This window comes from Haliotis asinina, chromosome 5, assembly GCF_037392515.1.
Source record: "Haliotis asinina isolate JCU_RB_2024 chromosome 5, JCU_Hal_asi_v2, whole genome shotgun sequence".
Lineage (NCBI taxonomy): Eukaryota > Metazoa > Mollusca > Gastropoda > Lepetellida > Haliotidae > Haliotis > Haliotis asinina.
In genome coordinates, this window is record NC_090284.1 from 17,826,404 (window position 1) to 17,842,080 (window position 15,677).

At 39.7% G+C, this 15,677-nt stretch overlaps 1 protein-coding gene across 1 annotated transcript; it reads left to right on the forward strand.

Moving 5' to 3' along the window:
- The first annotated feature begins 7,836 nt into the window (after positions 1 to 7,836).
- LOC137284964 (high-affinity choline transporter 1-like) lies at positions 7,837 to 14,352 on the forward strand. Its single transcript, XM_067817049.1, has 8 exons — positions 7,837 to 8,002; positions 8,867 to 8,974; positions 9,536 to 9,691; positions 10,127 to 10,275; positions 11,674 to 11,820; positions 12,502 to 12,631; positions 13,107 to 13,324; positions 13,819 to 14,352. Exons 1-8 carry the CDS (start codon positions 7,837 to 7,839, stop codon positions 14,350 to 14,352), a joined length of 1,608 nt encoding a protein of 535 aa, XP_067673150.1.
- Positions 14,353 to 15,677: the final 1,325 nt, after the last annotated feature.

Here is a 15,677-nt window from a genome sequence, read left to right on the forward strand (position 1 = left end):
TGCGAAACTGTCTGTAGAAGTGAAGCTAATATTAGCAATAACAGAGCGGAGGCCAATGGATCTACGAAATTCGAGGTGATGTGTGTGGGTAACATACTATGAATCTCAGGTGCATGTTTAATGTTGTGTAATTAATACTTACATGTATATTATTTATACATATTTGACAGCTGTGCAAATGCTCACATCAACTTCGAAACATATTTACTGCTGGACTGCAGCTATGTCCATCAAACTGTGAACCCTCCAGCTGTTGTTGCCACTGCTGCATTCGTTGAAGGAACCCGGTTCCAGGGGCTTCTTCCTCTGTAGGAGTTACCTCTGGTTTACTTGTCAAGCTTCAGCGTGCACTTGCCTTTTACGTATGATGTTGTATGCAAGTTTTGTAATTAAGTAATGTAAATAAAACGGCCGCGGAACGCAGTCTGTTCCTATTGTTCAAGTATGTGTTTGTTGTGTTGTCATATAGACCCGAATGGGGGCGAGTAGGAGAAAGTCAGGTGCTTGCACATGCGGTTAATACTGGAACATGCTATTCTGCAAGGTATGGAATGGATAACACACATTAGTCCTAAAGATTACTGCAGTTTTCTACGTTCTTTGTTGAACATAGTTACCTCCTGGATAGAGCATTCACTCATAACACCGAGGACCTGGGTTCGATTCCCCTATGGGTAATAAATGTGAGAAGTACATTTCAGAACCGGAAGTGATGTTAGACGCGGCGTAAAACCATACTCACACACGCTTCGTAGTCTCCAACAGGGTTATTGTCATCCTTACAAAAATATATAAGATGTATTTTATTTCTTAGACTCCATGCAGCTATAAAAGAGGCTGTTTTAGACTTCGGTCTTTCACAATTGTCACGATAAATCCCTTTGTTATTACCATAGATAAATTGAGAGGTTGTACATTGCATGCATATATATTTATATTCAACACAACACTCTATCATATATCATTTTTAACTGGCTATAACTATTTACTGTCGAATTGTGTTGTCGACGCTATTCTATAAAACTCATATACATGTAAGAAGGAATACTACATGACGATACTTACATATAATGCAGGCTATAGGGAATGTAACGTACAACATCCATATGTGGGTGTGGGTGTGGGTGTTTGGGTGGGGCGGGGTGGTGGTGACAACATAGTGTCTTATCATGATACTGAAAGTCACTGTAATGAAATCACCTCCCTTTTGTGAAACATCCCAGCGGATTTTTTTCACTCTGAACTTTCTAAAGGGTATTACTGACTAAAAGAAATGTTAGAGTTTTTGTTAAACCTCCGCAGTAATCTACATCAGATTTAAACAACAACAACAACAACAAACCGGCTGCACGTGTAACAGGCTACAAAGAATGTATACGTGCATGTAATTCTATATTAGAAAATACGGGTTATGGCATTATTGAAACTGACTATACCTTACTACGGTTTAAGAAATCAAAACAGGCTATAAGTATAGGTTTACAGTTTTAGTCACAGGTTTCTACTTGATCTTCAGGGACGCCAAGGCTGATTTCATTCAATAAGGTCTGTAGAATTATTTATGAAGTACTTACTACTTTTTATATATTGAAAACGAGAAGGATGTTTTGTTAGATGAAAAAAGGAAGTGCGTAACTGATTATGATTTAAAAATCCATTTGGGTTGCACAGACCTGGTTGGGGTAGGGGGATTAGGGGGGTTGAGGGGTGGTCATATAAAACCATATACGCCAAAAACTCAACACACGTAGGCAGTGTATGAATTACTTGTCAAGAGTATCGGTATGGTTAGGTAAACATGTTGCTAACAAATATTATACTGCACTTGTCTTGCAAAATATCAACATCAATATTTATATGGCGATCATCGAGTGACAAGACATAATAAGCATCACGAACCTTTTACGGACAGACATTTAACGTCTTAATCATAGATTGCTACATATGTATAGATCTGCCTTAAATAAAGAGCAAATTATCCGAGATTTTCAGAGCAAGCCATTCGGGATAGCTTTAGCAATATATTACTGGGGCGATTCACAATCAGCTATCATTTGGTCAGTGGGCCTTTGACAGGTTTCAGTTTGAAATCTAGTGTCTAAAATTATCGTAGAATTGTATAACTTGACCAAGTCACAATATAGCTGAAATTCTGCCAACGTGACTTAAATAAAGCTCACTCACTCACTACATGTATTTTTCAAATATTCTCAAAAAGCAAACCGATACCTAGTTTTATATTGTGTAAGTGATCAATGTACATTTTTATGGATAACAGCTTTATTTTTGCTACTAGGGACCTTAAAGATAGTGCATGTAGAATTTAGAGAAGATAAGTAAACAGAACAGAGTGTATTGTCTGGTCATATGACCAGCTAACCAGACAAACATATTCTGATAGACCCTTTCAAGCCCTCTAATTGGTCAACGCATGTAAATCTGCACATTCTTTACAAATTAGCGGAAATTTATTTTCATCGCCTGCTTTGTTCCAAGGCAATCTCATCTGATCTGACATCTATTTTGAAAACATAGCAGCAAAGTTCTTTCGAACGAAGTTTAGAATTATCTTTTCCTTTATTTGAAATGCATCGACCAATCAGATGGCTTGCTTCGACCATACTCTTGTGTGCGGACCTATCGTCATCCATATGTGACTAGCACGTTCAATTGAGGGCTGTCCCTAATGTTATGATCTGCCTTCTGTTGTTGGCGATTTACAACCTGGTTTTACAGCCTGTCATTAGTTGTCATAAAATTAAATTTATGATAGTCCAGTTGTTTTTCTGTCCTTCTATGGCCAGCGTTTATTATTTACTTTTAATTATTATTAATCCACAACTTAGTCACGATATGGCTGAAATATTGCCCATGTGTCCTCACTCATTGAGCTGAGGCTCAAACTCGGCTTTCAATCCACATGCAAGGAATAACATTGGTAGGTCTCATGAGTGGTGATCGAAAGACAAATTAACCATGATGATATTTACATTAAACTATAGTGGATTGCACGCGATATCAGCGTCGCGATCGGCAAAGCAGCCCCCAGCCTTATCACGATTTATGGAACTGTGAAACATTTTTAGTCGGGGATCATCTGATTTTGTTAAAATCGTTAATTCTCGCAAAGACACGATGAATAGTACTTTGGATTACTACGTCATGAATGAACAACTTTTTTATTCAGATGATAGGATGTTTCGATACAGATCGTTGTCAAGCTAGTATCATCTTGTATCAGCTTGACAACGATGCATGAGTCTGTATCGCAACGTCGTATCATCTGAATAAAGAAGTTGTGTTAATCCATAAAGCTTGTCCAAACGTTTCTCTCCAACTTCTAAATAATACCACTTAACAAAACTTCAAGTTGAAGATTTAATTCGGTAACATGTTGGGCATGATATCCATCAAGGGTTGCATGACGTTAAACTCATTAGATCCGTGCTTGTTTTAACGTGTTGCCTACAGCAGTTTTAGATCGGAGTATGAAACTGCACGACATCGACCTTTCGCGAGCAGAATTAGCTACATAGTAACTCGGTATTGAAACAAACCCAGGATGTCAATCCCAACCACGGAAAACCAACCAATCTGAATTTAAAGCGATGACTGTCCGCTGGGGACGTAAGATTATTGCACGATTCTACAAGACCCGATTTTATCAAACAGCGACGTGTGACAAATTACCAAAAATCGCAAACCCGTAGACCGAAGGCGGCACTTTAAGGGCACCGCACGGTGATCATGCGGTAAACCCACGATTTTAGGTGCAAAAAATCATACGGCTACCGCATGATCACCGTGCGGTGCCCGTGCAGTATCTAAGAGGCCGCCTCCAAACCGCACGATCTACGTAAGATCTCCGTCCAGCCTCCATGTAGGTTTGCAGCCTACCTTCAAGGAAAACATACAATGTGAGTGCGAACATCGTAGCCCACTGAAACCCACTATGTCTCAAAATCGTACGGAAAATCGGAGGATGACTTTACCTTACGGCGCCCGTTGCAAATGTGATCGAGATCGTACTGTGCAGTCCATAGCATCAGTCCATCACCAGGACCAGATGGCGCAGCTTCAATGTTCTTGAAGGCTAGCTGACATTTCATTGTTCTTTATCGTTCTCGGGTAATTACTTCTAATTTTACAGCGATAGATTTCCCAACTGATGGGGTGATAGTACTGATAGTGGTAAAAATGATCCAAATAATCATTCAAGCATTTCATGTCAAAACATTGTTTACTCATCTGTCTCGTTTCCTGTTGACTGGTTTCCGTCCTTTTGCGCAACGTACAGCAATAACCAGTCCACACTAATTCATTTAACGGCATACATTAATATTAATCAGTGTGATCTGCCACATCTAAGCACTTGTATATTGCAACACTACGCTCCTTCTCCTTCAGCATGCTCTGAAGAACAGCGAGTTCTAACAAACGGAAATCGTGGAAATCTCAAAATGAGACTCTGTCGCTAGAAACGTTTTGCGACCTGGTATAGATTATATCAGTCTCATTGTGCGTCAAGAACCTACATTGAATAAGCGCGCAAAAAAAACTTATAGGTATATCTAGTGAGCCAGATGCATTGTGAATCATTATACGACCTCATCAAACAGGGACAGCCTGTGACGTCTCAAGTAAGGTCATGCTGCCTACACCTCGCTTTTGAATATAGAACTACAGTGTTATTAAAATTTAAAATTGCAATCCACTTGTACATACCCTGTACTTATGAAACAAGGTATTGGAATTTAGTGTAACAGGAACTGTTTTTGATTTGTGATCTTCCGTGAATCTCAGCCTCTTTTCTGAGCTGATTACTCTACCATTGATTACATATTTCCTTGCAGTCCTTAGTTCAGCAATGCATTAGCAAATGGGATGACATAATCAGTAGATTTCTCTTGGGATTTGATACTATATTTCTGCTCATTTCTGCAGTCAAAATGTTTTTATTGTGGCAAATTCAAATCTCTATCAAATGTTGAAGAATACCCAAAAATGCTCCCTTGTAAATCCACAGGTATTTTCCACTTGATGATGAATAACATGTATTCTATATTTGTGAAACATATTCTATGTAAAAAGGAAATACGTTAGGAAATATTTTAATATTGTTTAGTTTCAATAAAGTATTTTGAAATTTTAACACAAAGAATGGAAAAGACACAGATGGTACTAAAACGCTTCCCCGTATAAGGCACTGTTCCAGTGTTGTTTTTCAGAAAATGTTTACAGGGCGAGGAAATATATTTATAGGTATATCTGTTCAGCACAAATATGAAAATGAAGGTAAATATTTTATTTATATTTTATTTTTATTCGTCCCACAAAAAATAATGATGTAGTGTGTTGCATCTAACTATCAACTGTATATTACACAATACATTTTGCAACTGCATCGAACTATATACAGAGTCTCAGTATGGCGGGTTCACGCTGTGATGCTGTTTCAAAGATGAACCCCAAAATTGCCCTGGACAATATTTCTATGGAGAGTTTTGTTCAAATCAACAGAGACACGTGAAGGTCCGGGCTAGAATATAAGCCTTCGGTATCCCATGTCTGTCTTAAGAGGCAACTAACGGAATCGGGTAGTCAGGCTCGCTGACTTGGTTGACACATGTCATCAGTTAACTAGTTACACAGATCGATGTTCATGCTGTTGATCACTGGATTGTCCGTCCAGACTAGCTAATTTACAGACCGCCGCCATATAGATGGAATATTGCTGAGTGCGGTGTAAAACTAAAAACTTACTCACTCAAATCATCAGAGCAACAAGGAACAGAAAGGCAAGACTGGGCGTTACGAGTTCATGTAGATTCACATGTACAAGCGGGGATCATACCCTCAAAACAAGATGTGACAAAAGTGAGGAAAGAAATATTCTCAAACTTATTGCACTAATTTGTCTGCAGCTTACACAAATTCCCATTTCATGGCTTAAACATCTTAAATAATTTTTGTCTCAATATGAAAAAGGTAAGGGATGCTACGTTTGTTAGCTGACTGAAAACCATAGTGCATTGTAAGCAGATTCTAACAGTGTTTCCTGTTTTGCATTCATGAGACCTTCATGCTACGTCAATGCATCCTGCCGTCATCCCCTCAGGCGTGACTCGACGTTGACGTTGTCCGACATAAACAAACGCGAATGAGACATGACTTACACTAGCGATGATTTGCCACATCCGTCACGAGTTTCTGATTGTTTGATTCAAGTCACGTCTCGGGCACACTCGTTCCCATCAACCAAGACACGTGGGTCCCTTTCCACAAAACGCTCGTACATGTAGGGCTACGCAATTCGCAAGCCTACGATAAACAATAGAGTTACGTCAGGTTACGAACGCTGGTGCTTTCTGGTAAGGATGCAGATTCACGTGGTTCCACCTACACAATCTTTGCAGACATTTCTGTAGACGGATCATATTATTTAACGATATGTTTAGAAATGTTTTTGCATTGTGTTTGTTCATGAATAGTTAAAAAGACAGTGTGTGATTCAGTTAATCATTATTGGATGATGTAAGCATGTAAGGTACTGACGCATAGTTTCATTTTTTGTGTGTACGTCTTGTACCCACAAAAGACAAAAGTCTGAATATCCTTTTCACACTCATAATTTCTTCAATTCGAATTCTTTGGTGCAAGTTTCAGCTGGTGCGCGTCAAGAACTGACAGTTACGTGAATCATAGCAAAAACACTATTCAAAGGTTATTTTATGAAGTTGCTATTCTCATGACGTCGTCCTACCAAGAATTCCATTCAGGGTCATGTTCAATGGGTGTACAAACGTTACAGAGTGGCCCCTTCACTCACTTGAACTCGATGTCACACTCAGTGGAGGTAGAGCTGGAATGAAGCCCAGGCTCTGTAAATGTTGAAAATGGATAAATATGATTATTCAGTTAACTGTGCGAGTTCGGGTTACACGATGGCTAGATGAGATGCTAAGGACCGGTTTCAGTTGCCTCTGGAGATGCTAGTGTGAAGATGTGAGATTTGTTTTGGTACTTAGAACAATATCTGCAGCTAAAGTAATTATCTGTAATTTGAGTTCTAATGATATTTATGGGTACATGGTTTAGCGAGTAAGTCAGCAATATTAGTGAACAGAACGTGTGCAGATGATTTATCTGAAATCGTATGATTATACAGCCCATTTGAGTTCATGACTCATTAAATATTGGCATTTCTATAACTCTCCGGTCTATTGAGAACCTAATCATGCGCCAAGGTCTGTTGTTGGGAAATGTACCACCGCTAGTCTACCAAAGTTGACACTGATAACATACAGAATATTTATTACATAAACATCGAATTACGATCACAACAAGCTTCAAGTGATCTCAAAGGTTAGTTAGTTGTAGCCTTTGTTCATTGTTTCAAAACATTTCGACTAAAGCATTCTGCAAGTAACCCGGACAGCAGTTCGTTATAAGTGTGTTGGATATAAATGTAGCTAATTGAGACTCTAACCGTATGGGGGCAATTAGATAGCCATATAGTTAAACTCGAGTTGGATTCTTCTACCAACATGAATACCTGAAGCCCATTGTCGTGACATAGCTGGAGCATTGCTGAATGTGACACAAAGACGACTCAGTCACTGTTTTTCGTTACATTTTCCAGATGAAACTGATATCTACCTGAAGTAAGCGGCTATATTTACACTAGTCAGTGGATACGTTTGAAAGGAAGTATCTCATTGACATCTGTAATAAACAGCATTTCGGAAAGGTTTCCATGTTGTTCGATGTTTCGTACCATCATCAGTATAACTGCAACTTACCCGTTCACTTTGTTGAAGATTACTTTTCTCCATCATGGCCATCAACGTCCCTGGCATCGTCGTCGTCGTCATCTTCTACATCGTCATCCTCGCCATTGGCGTATATGCTGGAAGGAGAACCAAGCAAACAAAGAGTGCAGATGAAATATTTTTGGCCAATCGACAGATGGGATTCCTTGTATCCTTGTTTTCATTAACCGGTGAGCGGAAGGCCATTTCTAAGTTTGGTCTTCACGAATGCACGATAGACATCACGTTTACAGATCAAAACGAACTGTCCCCTACATTTTGAAGAGGATATATGGTCTAACTTTAAACATTATTACTGCAATAGTGTTTTGTTAATAAATATGCTTTTAGCATTTGTGAAAGATTTTTCATTTCACGACCTTAGCATTTAACATATCCACATAGGCGCTCGACTCTGATATGTTTATAAGTGTGACATAAATATATAAGATTTAAGAAAGGTGTGTCAGTAAATGGAAACAAAATGGCGGCCCGGCTCGCCTCAACTTGATTTGGGTGTGACAAATGCTTCCATCGCTTTGACCGTTGAATAAACGGCACGATTTATACTCAGTTGACCCCTGTGAACTACATTAGGTATCATTACCCTGCTGATGTTAGTCCCATTTAAAGCTTTCGATAACTTTACCGTCCATTCTCAAACGAAGTCAGGACATATGCTCGGAAGTAGGCAAATCTCAAGATACAGACCCTCACCGAATAGTAGAGCCAGTCTCTGATTGGATAGCGTCTTCTGTTATTCCCAACTCTCTTAACGTGCAGCTATATTATCCAATCAGAGACTCTCTGTACTAATCGATGCGGGTAAAGTCGAGCGACTTTGTGTGTCCACAATCTCCTGTGCAGATGTTGAGGATGCTATCTCACCAGCGTCCGAGTGATAACGCCTTCTCCAATCCCTCATAAGGACATCTGCCTCATGCCCCTGATAGTAAATGACTACACAGCCTCTCTTTGGGGGATACATTCACCCCAGAACCCAGAATAGTATCTTACTACATGTTTTATATGAAGAAATGGGTTGCTTTTTTCAGCAACCAACGTGGGCGGAGCTTATGTAAATGGCACGGCTGAAATAGTCGCCTCCAGTGGAATTGTATGGGCTCAAGCACCGATTGGCTACTGCATCGGTCTTTTCATAGGTATTGATAGCTTTCAGTTCCATAAGTGTGACTACTGCAGCAAGGTACTGATGCAATACAATGCTTTGTCTCCACGTGTTTTCCGGACGTATGAACTTTAATTTTTAAAAACAGTTTTTATGAGGGATGATGGAAGTTAGAAGCATCAACGAGAGAATAATGTAATTAGGTCTTGAACATCTGATAATGACGTGATAGTGATATAAATGGATGGATTCCAAAACAGATGACATGTCGACCATGTACTCACAAACAAGTACGGTTCTACAGTTAGATAAAAAATAGAAAATGTAAGTGTTTGTTGCCTTCAGCCGCATCTTCACACACATTATTCTTGTCGTAAAATTGTGGACTCAGATCCTTAACCAGGCAATCAACTGACTGATATTTATGAGACATAACGCTATTTATGTATCACTCAATCTGACCACTCCATCATTGAGTGAGGTGGAGTGGAATACATCAAAATGCAGCTCAAAACACAGAATTGCGTCAGTGCTCAATGCTCTATTCAGCAAATTTGCCACAGTAGAAAGCAATCCCTTATATTTACCGTTATAGGCGGATGGTTCTACGGTCCGAAGATGCGACGAGCTGGGTACGTCACCATGTATGACCCCTTCCAGGAGAAATATGGAGCCAAGACAGGAGCAATCATGTGTATCCCTGAATTCATTGGGGATATATTCTGGACGGCAGCAATTCTGTCGGCTCTGGGTATGGTTTAATGTGTGTTTGTTCACATATGACGATTTCCGTTGAATGAGTTTGTAAATCAGTGATGAATAGTTTACAGCTGTGCATCAGTTATCGGATTTCACCAGCGCGTTGAGTGAGTGAGTGAGTAAGTTTCGTTTTACACCGCACGCGGCAAGTTTCCAGCTATATATGGCAACTATGCTTGTCGGAAAAGGCGACTATCGGGATCGGGTGGTCAGGCTTGGTTGACACATGTCATCGGTTCCCAATGATGATCGATGCTCATGTTGTTGATCACTGGATTGTCTGGTCCAGACTCGAATATTTACAGACCGCCGCCATATAGATGGAATATTGCTGAGTGCGGCGTAAAACTAAACTCACTCACTCAAGATCAGGAGATCAGCGTTTTTCTACTTTGAAAGCTAACTGTTACCATCTGAATATTTCCAGGGTCAACGACGTCCATTATTATGGATCTGGACCAGACCACTTCTATTGTGGTGTCCGCTTGCATTGCGGTCATCTACACCTTCCTGGGTGGCCTTCGGTCAGTCGCATACACCGACGTTGTCCAACTCGCGTTTATTGGGATAGGTCTGGTGAGGATTATTCTGTAAACATCTTCGGTAGTACTTTAAGTATACAGATGATCCGGTGACATTATAAATATTTACTCGTTAGAGAGGAGATTAATACTGGTGAAGCAAGTCAAAAGTTCATTTTGCCGAAAGGCGGTGGAGAGTGAGTGAGTGTACTTCTACGCCTTAATACTCAATACTCCTGCTACAGTAGAACATGGATATAACAAACACGGATATAGCGAACAAATTTAAAAGTCCCGTCAATAGTCTTTTATAACATCATTAAAATTATACGCGAATAGCGAACTCACGAGTAGCGAAATAACGACTGTAGCGAACTGATTTACTACTTAAGGCTTCAAGACCCAATAAACGACATGATCTGCGAAATCACTCATTATCAGCTCAGTGTCATGGTGGCACGGTAAATCATCGAATCTCGATCGGACCATGCAGTGATCAACCATATGAACATTGATCTGCTCATTTGGGATACGATGACATGTGTCAACCAATTTAGCGAGTCTGACCACCTGATTGGGTTAGTCGCCTCTAAATACAGTCGATGATCTACTTTGTGTCAACTTACAGTGCTGAGATTCAGTGTTGTGCCTTTTAGTACGCACTTTCATATTTCTGTACAATGCACTATGATTTCAATTATTTCGGTTATGTAACAAGCGATGTTCTTTTAAACTGTTTTTCCTTCTGGTTTTGAACACTATATTGTTCTGTTGTCTATTGCCATTTGCCAAGGACAGATGATTGACTACAAGCGAAGGGTTCTTCAATATTATACGACGAATCTGTACGAAAGAATCTATATCCTTTAGAATTAAGTTAAAACATAAATGTTTCTTTCTTCATTCTGACGCTCCTTTTCAAAATTTAGAAACTAAATATCTTTACTTATGTAAACATGAAATGATCTACGAAAAGGAGACATGGCCAACGTTGTGCTGAAAGTTAAAACTCTTGTCAAAAATACTGCAAAAGTTTATGTGGCAAAAAACTATTGGAATTTTCCCAATTTATTCTTTGATAGAAAACAGATAGAAATTCTCATATTCTACAATAAACAATCTACAACGTTGATTGGATTTACTATAGATCTATGAAGTGTTATTATCACGTGCTACAAAATGTAATCACAATATTATTTATTAATGTATTTATTACTAATTCGCGATATAAATTACACGCTAAAATAAAAATAAAAAGCTGGTGTCATCACTGATTTTCAGTGATCACTTCATATGATTTTTACAGTAATTTGGACCTTTCTGCCCCAATGGCCGGCTATTCTCTTTTGACGTTTTAGTGTATTTTATATATTGATACAGAATGGAGATGTCTTTCGTAACAATGATAAAAACGACAGTTCTTTATTTATCACCCTTGTGGGGCTTTATACAGGTTATTGCGTTCCCGTTTGCCCTACGTCACAGTGCGGTGGATCTGGATGACCTCGGCAGTAAATGGGTGGGACAGGTGCCCGTCAATAACATTGCCAACTACCTTGACCTTTATGGCCTGCTCATAATGGGAGGGATACCATGGCAGGTGATGGTTGCTTCCCAAACAGTTCGTTAATAAGCTCAACAGATCAGTTCATTTGATCTTAATTTTGTTCAAAATAACACTCCTTGTAGGCAGGTAGTGAATTTACAACTAATTACGTATAATCCGCCGATCGGTGTTCAAAGGAATGTTCATTTCAAAATCCTATTAGAAAAGGTGTACATAGTCCGTAACTGTTCAACTCATCAGTTTATAACTTCATCAGACTAGTAGGTACCAATGTCAGCGAAACGTGTGAGCATACTTTCGTGTATGTAAAGTGACTCCGAAAACTGGTTTAAGCCAGGGCGACATTCTGTGACTCTTCCTATGTGCTTGGTCAGGGTTTTTTCGAAAAAAGGCTTCCAAAAGGTTCGATTGTAGACACGTGGGGGACAGTGTGAAAACATGTCTGATTCAATTCCTGATTTTAATTCAACAATCCTGTGTATTTTCAGTGAGTTGACCTTGTCCTTGGCAGGGTGTCATCAATAGGTCCGGACACACTGTTGGGTCACTATGTTGTATGGCTTTCGGCGATTCTTAACGCATAGTCATGGTATGACAGGAACCGTACTCTGCATTTAGCAGAGGTTATATAAGATAACGAAAAGGGTTTTGTCTCTTGTATTTCACGTCCTGAAGCAGACCTGATTTCAACATGTGTTCCACGTTTTGTTCCAGCCCTTCTATCAACGAGTGTTGGCGTGTAGGACTCCTGAGATCGCACGGAACTCCTTGATGATATCTGCCGTGTTCTGTTTATTGTTCGCAGTTCCCCCCGCCGTCATCGGCGTGGCAGGGGCAGCAGCAGGTCTCCACATTGACATTTATTTGTAAAGGAGCATTTTCATTCATTGTAAATCAGTTACCGCTCAAAAATTACTAGAGTTACACTTCCTTTATATGACAAAGGAGGCACATTCAGCATTAACTTTTGCTGAATACCTATTGATGATAACTTGGCTCCATCCAAGAACATTCATGAAACAAAGTCAATTGACAAAACTATTGCCGTGGTTCATCATGTGCTGCTGTTGTAAAATTGTTTGATGTATATGTGTACTATCTTACTGTATACAAAGCCAAGACGAAATTCTATACTTCAGTTCAATGCACACTAACCTGAATATAGTGGCTTTTTGTGACTTAACTTTTAAAGTATTGGTGAATTGACGTTTCGACACATGTAGTAGTGAAAGAATGATTTAGTACTACAGTTTAAGTTCACCATCACCAATTGTTTTCTCCTCTTTCAAACTTTTACCACAGTCTTTTGGATATTTCAGACTGGAATCAAACCTCTTACCCAAATGAGGTTCCCTTGGCCCAAGATCAGCTGCCGTTTATTCTGCCCCTGGTCCTTCAGTACATGTGCCCCCTCCCAGTGTCCGTCATTGGTCTGGCTGCCATTTCTGCTGCTGCCATGTCGTCTGCTGACTCCACCACTCTCTCAACTGCTTCGATCTTCACCAACAATTGGTACAAAGGACTGTTCAGGACCAAGGTAGGTCCTCACCATACCTAATCCGCATTATTTTCTGCAATGCTAAAAACTACATGAAACAAGTCTAGATTTCCTCAGGTTTTAACTCTTCCATCTCACTTTTCAGTTTGAAGGGAATTATATGTTATCTGGAATTAAATGTCTAGAACATACTCTCCTGAAAACTCTTGAAGTTGCAGGAGCAGTGAAAAGACTGTAAATACTGGAACGACATAGTGTAGCTAAATCCTGTGATGCTGTTTGACAGGCATTTCTAGAAGTTGTAAGGCATGCCAAAGTTTTATGTATGGTCAACTTTTTTATTGTGCAATAGCATTCTAGAAGTAATAAATCAATAGGAACAAGTCTTTATGAATGATCACCTTCTTTAGAGTGCAATATCATTCTAGGAGTTGTCAGTAATAGGAATGACATGTCAAGTATTTGCTATTGCACAATAAAGAAATTGATCATCCATAAAGAGTTGCCATTCCCACTATGGTGCTTTCCTTCAGGCATCTGACACGGAGCTCATCTGGGTTCTACGGGTGACAGTCGTAGTAGCCGGAGCCCTAGGGACGGTTCTTGCCATTACCTCCACCACAGTTTATGGCCCCTATATCATGTCCGGGGACCTCATGTACGTTATTCTCTTCCCCCAACTGACCTGCGTCCTGTTCGTGAAGATCTCCAACGCCTATGGAGGTCTCGTTGGTTTCTTCGTCTCCCTTATTCTTCGTCTCCTCTGTGGCGCATATCTGTTACATGTGCCACCCGTGATTAAGTTACCGCTTTACAGCGAGGAAGAAGGGCAATTGTTTCCTTTCAGAACTTGCATCATGGCTCTTTCCTTCCTGGCAATTGTCCTGGTTTCTTTACTGACCAACACAGCATTCAAGAGAGGATGGGTAGCAGAAAAGTATGATGTATTAAATAGCTTTTCAAGGAGGGATGTCACCACCAGGCTACAAGACCTAAACAGAAAAGATGTCATCCGCCAGAACGCAGCTTTAATAGCCAACAGCAAGTCGGACACGAATGTATTATGAAGAATTTAATATAAATATAACAGTGCTTTTGGCCTGTCACAGAGGATATAGGTAACGTCACTTTTCTAAACCCACATGGATACAATGTGGGAAACCCTTTTCTGGTGTTCCCCGACGTGATGTTGCTGGAATATTGCTGAAAGCGGAGTGAAACGAAACTCAATCAGTCTTTGTCCCTTGACACCCATTCTTAGTTGTCATTTGATAACAACAATTATCAAGGAAACTCTTCAATCATAGAAAGCTGGACCTAGTAGCAGATTTAGTAAAAATGTGACAAAACCTCTTTGTCTTGGTTAAATCGGTTGAGTGCGTATTTGAACTTGTTGTGTTTGTTTTATTTGTTTGTTTAACGCTTCAATCAGCAATATTCCAGGTGTATATCGATAGTCAGTAATTAATTGAGTCTGGACCACACCATCCACTGATCAACAGCATGAGCATCGATCAACGCAATAGGGGCATGATGACATATGTCAACAAAATCTGCGAGCCTGACCGCCCAAGCCCGTTAGTCGCCTCTAGACAAGCGTGGGACAAGCGTCTCGACCAGACAATCCAGTGAAAAGCATGCATGGGTTGCTGAAGATCAATTCTAACCCTGATCTCTACGAGGGAATATAATATACTGTATGATCGTGCAAGAACAATAAAATAAACTAATGAAATAACAAAGATGGAAAGCTGCAAAAGGTAGGTGAACAATTTATCAGTTCTGATTGGTGGTAGGCATTAGACGACTGGAACATGCGGTCAGGTTCGATCTCATACAAATTTGTATCTGAAATTAAATATGTCATCTTGGAAGACATTTTATGTTTGGTTTTCCAGTTCTAAAAGGTATCGATACGTTTACAGTTTATTCAGCAGTATACTATTTACGTGGACCCGAAATCGCATCACATTTGTCAGAAAGTTTGTTTGCACAATTTTCACGTGCATTTTATTGCACGCATGCAGCATTACCTAATTTCTGTCACATTGTTTTTGCATTAAATTCAGAAAACAAAGAAACACATTGCAGACTAGACGTTCAGTGACGTTCACCAACACATTCACCAAGAACCTGTCCCATGTGCTGCAGGTCCCCTTAAACATTAATCACACCGCCCTTGCAATATGTCTTGCACCTCCATGCGCAGATGAGGCTATAGGATAACTCAGTTTAATTATTTATACCGTGCTTCTGACAAAATCAAATAAAATGTTTTTACAGTAAACAATGCGGACAGAGCTTACGTAAGGGGTAAACACGAAACAGTTCCTCCAGTTTAAATTTATTTCTTCAATCGTTCAATGTACAGGACTAACTGGCATTCCCTGTG